The 13,472-nt window shown below is 45.6% G+C and overlaps 1 protein-coding gene across 1 annotated transcript; it reads right to left on the reverse strand.

Annotated features, from left to right (window-relative positions):
* Positions 1 to 64: 64 nt before the first annotated feature.
* LOC132454679 (phosphatidylinositol 5-phosphate 4-kinase type-2 beta-like) lies at positions 65 to 13,435 on the reverse strand. Its single transcript, XM_060048194.1, has 10 exons — positions 13,154 to 13,435; positions 10,718 to 10,815; positions 8,232 to 8,328; positions 7,494 to 7,646; positions 5,450 to 5,596; positions 4,774 to 4,812; positions 4,211 to 4,324; positions 3,146 to 3,422; positions 1,618 to 1,721; positions 65 to 1,302 (listed from the first exon to the last, which is right to left on the reverse strand). The coding sequence occupies exons 1-10, from the start codon at positions 13,295 to 13,297 to the stop codon at positions 1,222 to 1,224; spliced, it is 1,254 nt and encodes a 417-aa protein (XP_059904177.1). The 5' UTR covers positions 13,298 to 13,435; the 3' UTR covers positions 65 to 1,221.
* Positions 13,436 to 13,472: the final 37 nt, after the last annotated feature.

Genomic DNA, 13,472 nt, shown 5'->3' on the forward strand with positions numbered 1-13,472 from the left:
TCCTTGTATAAAGCGGCAATAGAAACGATGAGTAATTGAAATAAAATACTTTTTTCACACCCAGTCGTGGTCCAAGTTAAAACTCCCTTTAATATGCAATGAATCATTTTCAAGTAACCTTTTCTAATGTCTGGTAACAAAACAATACTGTATACAAACACAAAATTGCTACATTAATGTAAACAAGATATAAAAATGATTCTTATGGTAATAAAACAAGTATTTGATGTAGAATTCCCCATTTTTTTTTCTTTTTCTTCCATCGTCCAAACCTCCGAGCTCACATTTAAATTTCTGAAATATTCAAAAACAATATGGCAACGTAACATTTAAACACATAGGTATTTGTTTTAGTCATTACACTCAGATGCTAAGGTCATTGTTTCAGCTTACTGGTGGAGTCATGTACATATCAGCCATGCATTTTTTTTTTTATATTGCATTCATTTACGTAAAACCATTATATGTTCATAAGTCGATCACCGGTTGTCGTCTGTTCCAATTTGTTTTGCTATTTAGTTATTGTTTACGAAAGCCTTGTGGCTATAGGTTGAACAGTTGTCATGCGATTATGGCTATTCTGCATCGGTTGTTTTGTGTGTGTGCGCGTACGTACACATGTCTGTGTTCTTTATATGTGCAAGAAATACTACAACGAGAATGGAAACTGAACAGAGAGAGAACTAACGAGGCGCTTAATGCAGAAGCGGACACTCATTCAAGGCATTAGTGACACAGTTCCCGTGCTGGCGTGGGGGGGGGGGGGGGAGATCGAGGTGGGGTAGGGGGGTTGGACCGAAGAAATGGAGGCCAGGGAGAAGTCCCAACTAAAATGTCCAAATTCTGCGTGTCGAGTTGTCCGTTCGGGCGTTACACTGTGCGATGGAGAAGGAGGGAGGAGAGGGGGGGGGGGGGGGGAGTCGCTTGGGAAGGGAAGGGGAGGGAGGGGAGAGAGCACATCGCTTGTGTTTTGTTTGTTTTTTCCCTAGAAAGATTCCAGTTCCCTGCCTCAGTGTAACAGCATGGTTTCACATCCCTCCTGTCAAGTCTGTGGTCCTGGCCATGGAAGGGCTCCTACAAGAGAGTATGTGGGGGGGGGGGGTCTAAGGGTCTAAGCCAGGGGAAAGGGGGGGTTTGCTAGGGGTGGTGGTTCGTGTACTTGGGTTGAAGTTGTTTGGTGGTTGTCAGTGATTGACAGGTCGGACAGGGAGCCCGGTGGGTCTATGACAGGATGTTAGACATGAACTCAAAGAATCTTTTGGAGTACTGCTCGGGGTTCACCGTCGAGATCTCCGCCCCTGCCTAGGAGGGGACACAGACGCACAGACACAGACACAGACACAGACACAGACACAGACACAGACACAGACACACACACACACACACACACACACACACACACACACACACACACACACACACACACACACACACACACACACACACACACACACACGTTACTTGGTTTGTAATTGAGTTGGACAGGGAAAGTGCTTTTCCAAATGCTGTGAGCAGGGCTTTCAATTATTCGAGGCAAATATATTCCAAGATTGTACTTATCTTTTGATTTTCAATAAAATGTAATGAAACCTTCAGAGGATAGTGCAGGAAACTCACCCCATGTTTCACAGTTTTGGCAGCATGTGCAGCTTTCTTCTTAGCATCATAGTGTGTGAGAATGTCGATGATGGCCATGAAGTACACCTCTTTCTTCAAAGCAGCTAAGGAGTGAAACATACAGACAGAGTCAGGACCTCTCCTGTTCGCTGAGAATCACAAAGAATACAAACCTAATGATGATGATTTGCAATTTGCCATGTACACAATTTTTGCATTGCAACTATAATATGTATGCATAAATTTTTTTAGACTCATTTTGTTGAAACCAAACTATTTATACAGCAAGTCAGTGTCCATTACATTTTGCATGCATGTTCAAATCTGTGAGTGGCAGGTCCAGACGAACGGAGAATAATTAAATGGATGCTGACCAGGTGCTAAGCTAAGCCAATTTCCTGTACGGCATTTAATAGACCCTTTTCACAGAAGAGTCATCGGACACTTCCTCTGACACACTAATTATGGGTCTGCTCCCTTCATGTGCCAGGGCACGGATAGTAGACTGATCCGCACTGGTCTAGACTAACCGGGCCCGGGTGGTGGACAGCAGACCCGTAATCAGTGATACGGACAACACCTGTGTCTGCCCCGCGAGGGCACCGCTGTGAACACAGCCTGTTGGGGTTTCAGCCCAGCAAAACCAAAACTGTGGTCATTTAAAGGGGTGATATCATGCCACCAGCTGTGAGTGTGAATAGCCATTAGAGGCAGTTTGAAAATCGTCCGTTTCCTGTGTTTTAGTGACAAGTGGGAGTGTCCACCTATTATAATAGATGTATGACGGATAGATCAGCAACATTTGTTACAGTCCACTGGTTAGGCTGGTCGATTGACCTATCCAGCGTACATCTAGTTGGACACTCAGGCCCCGTTTACACGAAGGGAAAACGCAGATATTTCCACGCGGTTTGGCCTCTCATTTACACGAAAACGCAGTTTTTAATCACAGAAAACGATCATTTCTAAAAACTCCGGCCAAAGTGGAGATTTCTGAAAACGCGGGTTATGTGTTGTCGTGTCAACGGGGGGAAACGGGGTTTTAGGTTCTGAAGCGTCACATTATGCGCCAGGAAATGCTTAACGTCATATGAGCGCCCTATGTTTACAGTTTGTTTGTTACAGGAAGACGCTCGTGTTATTCGTTGTTGTTGATTCTGAGGATTCTGATTGGCTTGCATGGCTTCATCCTTCTCCCTACACTGCCGCCCATAGGTTTGGCATAGTTATAATGGCGCTCGACGGCGTATTCATGCGTTTTGATGTAAACGACAAATTTTTTGAAAACGATGTGTGCACAATGTTATTTTGGAAAACGGAGGGGGGGGAAATATTTGTTTCTATAAATACCCTGCTACTGCTTGATGTGATGTCACTAAAACACAGGTAAAAGGCCGACTTTCAAACGGCTTGTAACGGCAGATCACACTCACACCTGGTGGCGTGATATCACCCCTTTAAAAAAAAAAAAAAAACAGCGGTGTCAAAACGTAACCCGTCAGGGCTACAGCGGTCGCAAGCGGCGTACCGTCGTGGCTCTTGATGGCGTAGACGTCGACGGAGGGGTCGAACTCCCCCGGCCCGAAGAAGCCGCCGAAGTTGAGCGGGTTCCCGGGGCTGTCCGGCGGGGTCCCGAAGGAGCCCGGGAGCGCCCCCCCCCCGCCCCCGCCGCCGCCGCCCATCCCGTCGTCGTACTCCTCCTCGTCCCCGCCGGCCTCCACCTCCATCTCCTCCTGCTCCGCCCGCTCCACGTCGTGCAGGCCCACCAGCAGGCTGTAGTCCATGATCTTCAGCGTGGCCAGGAACTGGGGAGGACCCGAGTGCACGGACATGGAGGTCAGACGCTTTCATCAAAAGCGACGTTTCACACACACACACACACACACACACACACACACACACACACACACACACACACACACACACACACACACACACACACACACACACACACACACACACACACACACACACACACACACACACACACACACACCGACGGCGGTGTCAACCGCCGTCGGTGTGTGTGTGTGTGTGTGTGTGTAAAACGTTGTAAGTCGACCGTTGTAAGTCAACCGTGCAAGGCGACAGCCAGCTCGTCAGGAGCAGTTAGGGTTTTGAAGTTTATTTATTTCACAAAAAAGGGACAAAGTATATTGATGAAAATCTTTCAAAAACGGAAACATACAGGATTATAGCCAAAGGGCCAATTTCCATCCTTTGTCCCTGATATTATTATGGGCAGGGTTCGGTGTCTTGCTCAGGGTCACCTCGACCCTCTGGGCTGGGGATCGAACTAGCAACCTTCTGGTTACAAGGCAACCCCGCTCTACTTCCAGAGCCAAGCCGACCCAAACGCACCAAAACAACACCGGCCGAATCAGTGGCGTACGTACAAGGCTGACATCTGCCACGCGGAGCTAATCTATAGCCCAGATAACGTGGACAAATACAGATACAATATACACAATCCCTGTGTTCAGCTGACGCTGAGGGACAGCGCTGTAAGCAGCAGGGTCAGAGTCACCGCAGCCAGACTCAAGCCTGTATCGGACCGTGTAAACCGCAAGAGTCAGCACGAAACGCCTCCTACCTCCACGTCGTGCTTTAGTTTTTCCAAGAAGTACTTCTTGTTGTCATCCCCTATTTGTAACTTGTGGCCCTCGTTCAGGAAGTCGTTGTCCTTGAAGGTCGGCAGTTCCTTGGCCTGGCCGCACGAGAAAGGATCATTAGACGCATGCAGAATGTGTGAAGGACAGATGGTTGTTGACATTATATTATAGGCAGACTGGTGAAGGATTCTTTTGAATCCATCTTTCCTATTCCTGTGCATTAATGCCAACCTGGACGGACACACACACACACACACACACACACACACACACACACACACACACACACACACACACACACACACACACACACACACACACACACACACACACACACACACACACACACACACACACAGTATATGTGGCCATTACAAGACATTGGATATATTGCTGAAGGAGTGTCACAAATGAAAGTGCTTGGAATTCAGAGGAATCTCCTCAAGTAAGGAGCATACCGTGGGCCAATACAAAGTGCCCTTATCTTGGTCCCATAGTATTAACTCCTTTGGTCCCATTGATTTATCAGAGAGTTCAAACCCACCTTCTCCTTATCGCTGGCTTCCCTTGAGACCGTAGAACCCTGGGAAGGGGAGAGATCACACACACGAAAGACAGCTTGCTTAAAGCGAACGGAGAGAACAAACACTATAATCCTCTTCTCTGTTGTACAGAGTGGTCGTATTTTTAGAAAGTGTGATTCACAAGGGCACTCGCGGGCAAATTAAGGATGGCTTTTTGTTCACTCCTAATAAGAACACAAGAACATGGGTTGGATTCAAGCATGAATGCAAAACTATTTTGTGTTTTATGGGGCTTGAAATGTGACCGTTTCTCTAGATCACAACATTTTAAGATTTATCTTTTCAAGAAGTCATATTTTATTCCTTCTTTTACTCGATTTTGAGAGCGTTGGAGAAAGGATGTTTATATCCTCCTTAGCAACGTTACTGTATCATGCAGTACAGCTTTCGTCTTATTAGCCCACTGCTAATGACATAACAAACACAATCAATCATAGCGATATTATTAACACTGTCCAATAACACTTAATTGTCTGCTATGGCAACAGTTAAATTTAGAAAGTACCAAGCAGCTTTTCCCACAGAGCCGTTGTGAGAGAACAAATCAGCCCATTTCAGCCGTCAAATAAAAAAGCAGATTTCAACCACTTTTCGGTTAGTATTTTAATCCGCCACGGCGAAGCCTCTGGGGCCTACCTTGAGGTCGTACTTGCGGTGTACCGTGAGCCGGTGGCTGAATACGTTCCGGGTGACCACCATGTAAGTCTCCACGCCGTCCACCGTCAGCCGGTACATCCCCAGGAACTGCGGCAGCAATGTGTTGCCATGACACTCCACTATGAACTGAGGGACACAAAAGGTCGTTAATAGGGCTGAGCGATTTGGGTAAATAATCGAATTGCGTTTATGTCGACCAATATTGGGATGGCGATTTAATATTATAATATAGAGTTTTTTTCCTTTTTAAAGTTCCTTATGTTCTGTATTACTCACTAAACAAGCAATAAATCATACTACGTACTATGACCAGCACAACATTGGAAGCAGTCAACATATAAACTGCTCTTTCCTTTGGCCAGGCCTACTGTTGGGTTGAATTGATGCATGAATTGATATAACATCTTTATTTAAAGGGACTCTCACCTTTGTTGCACTTTTTTTGGATAAGGTTAAATTGGTATTAATAAGGTAATGACACTCTAATATGCAAGACAGACCCACCAGGAGTAAAAACAAACAATTATTTTACTCTCATAATATTTAGTGAAAACTTCAACCAATAAAATTCTTCGGACCGAAGGACCATATTGGCCGACAGACCTGTCTGTTTGCTGCATGGATATATAAGGTTTTCCGTCTGCTTCTTGTGGCGCATTCGGGCCCGCGTCATCAAGGCGCGTCCTCAACTAGAGGGTTTGTTTTGATTCCACGGCAGACAGTAGCGAGTAGCGACCGTAGCGACCGTAGCGACTGACGATGGCAGACCAAAGTGGTCCACGGCGTACTGAAACTGCACCATTCAGTCCGATTAGGGGACTCATCTCGGACTCAGACTCACAGAGTTACCCTCCTCTGGAGCCTCAGGAAGACCTCCAGACTGTTGGCCACCAACTGCACCATTCAGTCCGATTAGGGGACTCATCTCGGACTCAGACTCACAGAGTTACCCTCCTCTGGAGCCTCAGGAAGACCTCCAGACTGTTGGCCACCAACTGCACCATTCAGTCCGACAAGGGGACCCGATTCGGCCTCAGAAGCCAAGTGGTCCCGCTCCCCTGGATGATTCTCAGGACCTCCAGACCGTTGGCAACCAACCGCACCACTCAGTCCGATTAGGGGACCCGTTTCGGACTCAGACGCGACGTTGTCCCGCTACTCTGGAGCTCCAGGAAGACCTCCAGACCCTTGGCACCCAACCGCACCACTCAGTCCGATTACGGGACCCATTTCGGACTCAGACGCGACGTTGTCCCGCTACTCTGGAGCTCCAGGAAGACCTCCAGACCCTTGGCACCCAACCGCACCACTCAGTCCGATTACGGGACCCATTTCGGACTCAGACGCGACGTTGTCCCGCTACTCTGGAGCTCCTCTAAAAAATAACGCTTAGTTTTGTACTCTAAAAAATAACGCTTAGGGGGTGGGGCATTGGAGGAAGGCGGGATGATTTGAATGTGCTGTAATTCTCAAATGCAACAAAGGTGAGAGTCCCTTTAACTATTGAATTGTAAAACAAAAATAAATATGAATCTTACTGATCTCCAGTAAGTAACGGATTTAGAAAATCGCGTTCTATTACATCGCAATGTCGATTTGAATGAGATTAATTGTTCAGTTGTTGATAATGCTGACGGATGAGTAGTGGGAGCCAACGGAGGATGTGACCAAGCATGCATAGATTGAACCCTGAGGTGAAAGCATGAGAAACGCAGGCTCAACGTCCATTCGTTCCCTCATTTGTCATTGGCTAAGATCTGGCCAGGTTTTTTTAAATGAATGCGCAAATATTCTGGCTGACGTACATCTCACCAGCCTATTCAGCAACTCAGCAGCAGACACTTGATGAATACATTTAGCGTCCATTGTTCGGCAATCATTTCGAATAATAAACCATTTCGAAAACCATTCAACACCCTTGTAAAAAAAATAAGAACCCAGTTGAATTTAGTTGGCATGTAATCATCTTGTGGTTACGCGACCCAACTTGGCGAAAGGACACGCAGCAGGGCAAAGCCTTTACCTGGTGGTACTTCTTCAGTATGTTGTGCATCTCGGCGATGTCCTCGCTGGACACCGTCTTGATGACGAACCGGTGGTCGTAGCTGGACAGGAAGCGGTTCCCGAAGCGACCCTGGGCATCGCTGTTGAGCGGGGCGCTCCTCGTCAGAGAGTTCTGCAAAACGCAAAACGACAGATTACATATTACATGTTACATATTACAGTTTACAGATGACATATTACAGATTACAGATCAAAGTCCTTCCAGGCCTCGTTGTACACAAAAAAGTGGAAGATCACTGCATTTGGAAGACTTTCATAAAGCGTACGTGACTCACTTGAAGACACACTCAAGACTCACTTGTTCAGAGTTAACCTAGTTAACCCCCCCCCCCCACACACACACACACCCCCGCACCTCTTAGGGACTTATTGTAAAATTTCACTTAGTTGTGTAGCATCTTATCGTAGCTATCTTTGCTTTATACGGGGAATGGGATAACATAACAATTGTTAGTGCTTGACACTTGGTTCTATGAACATCCTAACTGTACCGACAGTGATATATTGTTGTTTCTCCATCTGAAAAATGTACTTATTGTAACACACACACACACACACACACACACACACACACACACACACACACACACACACACACACACACACACACACACACACACACACACACACACTATATATTTCATATATTTGTAGAAGGCATGATCTTCCACGAGGGAGGCTGGGATTGGGGTCTGACCTGGTAGTCCTGGTCATCGATGCAGAACCTCTCTCGCAGGTTTCGGAACACCATGGGACAATACTCCTTAAACTTGAAGCGGCTAGGAAGGTTTTCTCTGGCGGGGGGGGGGGGGGGGAGGGAGAGAGCACAGGGGTTACCGAGAGAAGTGTCTGCGTCACAACAATCTTTCCACAATTTCTTTCCCAGACACACTGGTGTTATAATATGCATGGGTAGTATCATGCTTTAAAGTTCAAATATTCTGTTCCAGAATGACAGCGGTCAAACCAATACATAATAACCTACTTTTGTTAACCATTTTATGTTCCTTTCCTAATTAAAATGTTGCCTCGTTAACAATAAAGCCCTTGTGCGTCCTTAAGGACTGCTAGCTAAAGGACCTATTGCTAATGAACTGCAACTTAAAAGTCCTACTGGCTGAAGAACTAGTGTAGATGAATATCCGACTGACAGATCGGCACAGTCTTATGAACCTCGCACAATATTTTTAAATATTGCCTTTAATCTATGCGACAATGGTGGCCTTTCATCTGCTTTGCTTTGTCAAGCTACATTAAAACAAAATGAACACTTCTGCTTTCACTGCTCAGAACCACTCCCCCCCCCCCACTGCCTAAAGAGGCCAGGATGCAGATATTCACAGGCCCTCCCATGTATTATTGAGCAGCTTTTTTTTTTTTGCTGGTGTCCCGTTCAATTTGGCCAACTTCCTGTATGAGGCATTGTGTCCGACGATGACAGGTCCATCTGCAGCATGGTGGTGCATCACAGAGCTCCTCTATGCTGCACAACAACATGACTCACTTGTTGATTTGCTAACAAGCGATCTTGATTTAAAAAGACTGAGATTGACCTTTCTCAACCAACCTGCCTCCCTCCTCTCCTTTTTCCTTTATTATTATAAAAATCATTGTTATTATTATTACTATTTTATTACGATTTTATCTTTTATTGTTATTTATTAACTGACATGTACTCCTGCACTTTATTGCTTTGTTTGGGCTCTGTACTTTAATCACTCTTTGTCATCTGAGGTAGTGTGTGTTCACCATTTAGGGGGTTTGTTTTTGGGGTATGAAATACAAATGTTTCACTTATATTCTGTACGCATTACATGTACATTGTATTATTGTACTTTTTTTTCCATTCTCAGAATAAAACCATTCTGCAAAAAAATAACAGATTGATTATGGTATTATGGATGAGAATCACTTTAGGCGAACGGTAGGACAATGGGGAATGTTCTGTTGTATGCAAGTGCAATGTGAAGGAGTGGCACCTGCATCTAACATGAGCCTCTTTTAAAGAGGAGTGAAGGAGAAATGTTGACATCACATCTTTCGGTTATCAGGTGACTAGTGAAGCAGCAAGGGAGGTTCCCTGACTTTGAGATTCGAGTCCGATGGGATTTGTGACTATATCGTACTATACTCTGTTGTCTCCGGTAGCTGCTTTTTATTCCTCATGGTAAATAAAAGCTCAGTACTTGAATGTAACGGGTCTATGCTAGACCAGAAAACGAATTGTACGCATTGTATGAATCTAGAGGAAAATCTAATTGTTATGCTATATGTTATGTTACCAAACCATACTTCTGTTCATTCAGGACATGAGGATCTAGTTATTATTAGGGGATTCTACACTGTTAATATAATTGACCGAGGAAGAGTTAACAAGCAATGCTGTAGTTATTTTAAAGCAATGGTATTGAATGTCTGGAGTAGACAAGTACATTTACACACTTATTGTTTTTTTTTACGCCCTGGCACTTAAAATTGCTCCTTAGCATTGTACAGCGTCTTATCCGAGCTATCTTTGTTGTACACGGAGAATGGGTTTACCTAGCAACTGTAAGTGCCTGGCACTTACAGTTTCTATGAAAATCCTTACTGTACCGACACCGATATATTATTGCTTCCCTTTCTTCTGACAAATGTACTTATTTTAAGTCACTTTGGATACAAGTGTCTGCTAAATATCCGAAATGTAAATCTAAATGTTAATGTACATCAGCCGTCAAAAAAAAGGACATGAGCTGTCAAAAACAGTCTGTGGAAAACGTCAACAAATAGCCAATTAAAAATCATTCAAACCGGCTGAGTATCCTCTTCCCATAACACCATAACAAACACACCCTTTTCAATGGACTACACACAGTGTGGGTTATTTGCATCGCAAAGCTGCCCAGTTACAGGTCCAGGGGTCCCAGCTTACCAAGGCCTATCCTATTTTAAATATTACAGTCAGAGATCCGTTTGGGCATTCTAGTGCGGTCCTTTTCGATTGACACATTTAAAACGAGACATTTGAACCCGCTTAGCTCCCAACGATAACCCCTACAGATAGAACGAACACAGAAACGACGCAAAAACAGAATTCCTGGATGTGCTCACTCAACGGAGTTCGCATTAGCTGGGTAAGCTGCTGTGAGTCTAAGAATAGCGTCAGAGTGAATGGTGGCCAATGGTTGCCGGTGTACCTACTTGTTAAATAGGTGGTTGTCCACTTTGATCTTACTGTAGGCTTTAAAGTCGTCTGGCATCAGCATTACTGGTACAGGCACGTTACTTAACTCGTTGACCTACAGGAGTTGGAGGAGAGACACAGATCGGAAAAGAGCTTGAAGACACAAGGCCCAAAAGCATCCCAGGGGGAAAGTTGGGTTGGAGGTAAAGAGTTGACAATATTCACAGAAGGGGAGAATTGCTCCACGAAGGATGATAGATAAGGTGCACTAGAATTGCATCCCAAAATATAACACAATATAAGACATACTACACACTACTCCTGTAGTGTGCAGTCATTTTAAAGGAGTAATTTTAAAGCTGAAGTAGTCATTTTAAAAGAGACATAAAACTGATTGCATTAGCTAAAAACACATGTTCAGTGAAAAGTCACACAGCATAATTTTCATGCGGGCCTGAAAGACCCTGTCAAGTCAATTAGGAGCCAGAGTCGTTACGGTTTAAGGACTCTAAGCACTTCCTAGAGCTCTGCTTCTGCTTACAGCGCGGCGACAAGCCCTAGTTTGAGTCAACAACCAAACTCAGCCAAGCTCAGCTAATGATTGACAGTACTTCAGAAACACGAGAGAAGATAAAAAGATAACCATGTAAACAGTGAGGGAATATCAGCGGCCAGAGTGATAGATCGTATCTATGTGTTGACACCAAATCTGATCTAATGCAGCTCAAAGCATCGCATCATCGCCACAGTGGACACCCAGATGCAGCGCAAGAGTATTTCATAAATGATGCTTAAAAAGTAGTAAAATCATATGTCTGTGTTTGCATTGGGAGCAGTTTTTTTAAGGATAGCCATCAAGAGCTGCAAAATAAACATCCCTAAAAAACATCCAGGTCCTCTGTTACATGTCCTCTGTTACATCGATAATGTAATCCAAAACTATCCTTTGAAGCCTAATGTCCAATTCTAATGAAGGGTTCAGGGTTCAGCCATGCAATCACCCTTCTGCTATACACCAGCCTAAGCTTAGAGGCTGAGGCAAGATGCCCTTTTAGCATCAACACAAAGCGTCGCCAAACAGCCCATCTCTTACACATTGTCCGGTGTGGAGCCGTACACCTTTGAAGAAGCAAACATTTGCATGACAGTGTCCGACTCCATGTGCCCCAAGAGACTCAAGCATCCCTGATTTCACACAACACAAGGGATGTTATGAATGAAGTGTCTGGTCGGTATCTAAAAAACACATGTGTATATTTGCATCCTGCATATGAAAAATGATCGGGTGCTGTAGTTGTCTTTCTGATTTTGCTTGTCAGCGATAAATGCTTATTTCTCTTCATTATGGCCCCAATATCTTATTTCTGACTGATGCTTGGGTATGAGTGCAACGCACGGGGGATGTCTACTGTAATTAGAAAACGGGATTTCAAAGGCTTCTTTTATGAATGCGACACTAGGTGGAGGGATTGATTTTCTGGGGGAAAAAACGGATCAATACAAAATTGAACCAACCACCTGCTACTCAGGCGCGACAGACCGACGCACTGGCTGCAGAACTGCAGGCAGCACCAACAGAAGCCGCTTGACCTTCACCTGCTTTGCACACCCCCTCTGCCCAACTAAAAATGAATGCAATGTTTCGGGTCTATTTATAGGTGCGTCCCTGAATTGCATTGGACCCATGGAATGCTAATCTGAAATATATATATATCGGGGCGCCTTAATTCCGTCTGGGGTGCGACTGACTTTAAAAAGACTATGCATGCATCTGCAGTTGAGGGGGCCACTCCGCCCTGCAACTTCAGGCTATGTCTGTCAGACCCCTCCCTAAAGTGCATGCACAGGAAGGCATGCGTACGACAACATCGCTCACGACATGGCTACGCAGGGACACAGATGCTGAATTACGCGTTGATATGCGCCCTGGATGCGAGTGCATGCCGGGTGCTGTGCATTCGCTGCTGAGCAGTACCTAGTAACCAGTCAGCACACAGAGTCGGGGTTTAAGCAGTACACTATCCAAAACATGTCCGACACACACACACACACACACACACACACACACACACACACACACACACACACACACACACACACACACACACACACACACACACACACACACACACACACACACACACACACACACACACACACACACCAAATCACGACACACACACACACACCAGTGGCCGACAGGTTAAAAAGGGATCCGAACCAGGAACCTCTGAAAGCAGCCCACTCAGACCTTGGCACACATCCTTGTGATTGACACAGGGGGATGTGCAGCAGCAGCAGCAGAGCTGACTTGATGGATCAAGGCAGCTGACCCCCCCAAACGCAGACTTTAGCCTAAGCTAAATCTAAACAGCAGGCGTGAGACACACACACACACGCACGATCAAGTCACACCAACATCCGCACCAACACGAACAATCCAATGGTTTTACCGTATGGTTGACACCCCACATCAACACGCTGAGAATGGGCTCACTCGCACGGAACAGCTTCACCTTCTGCCCTATAAAGTGTTTCTTTTTCGTCTTGGTCTTGCTGGCGCTCAGGGGCGCCGCGCTGGCACAGTTGGATGACATGTCCGAGGCCGGCGGCTGCGAGGCGGCGGCGCGACGCTGCGCTCAGGCTAACCCCGTAGCACAAGCACACACAAGCGCACACACACGCGCACACACACACACACACACACACACGCACGCACACACGCGCACACACACACACACACACACACACACACACACACACACACACACA

The sequence above is a fragment of the Gadus macrocephalus genome, chromosome 3, assembly GCF_031168955.1.
Source record: "Gadus macrocephalus chromosome 3, ASM3116895v1".
Taxonomy (NCBI): Eukaryota; Metazoa; Chordata; class Actinopteri; order Gadiformes; family Gadidae; genus Gadus; species Gadus macrocephalus.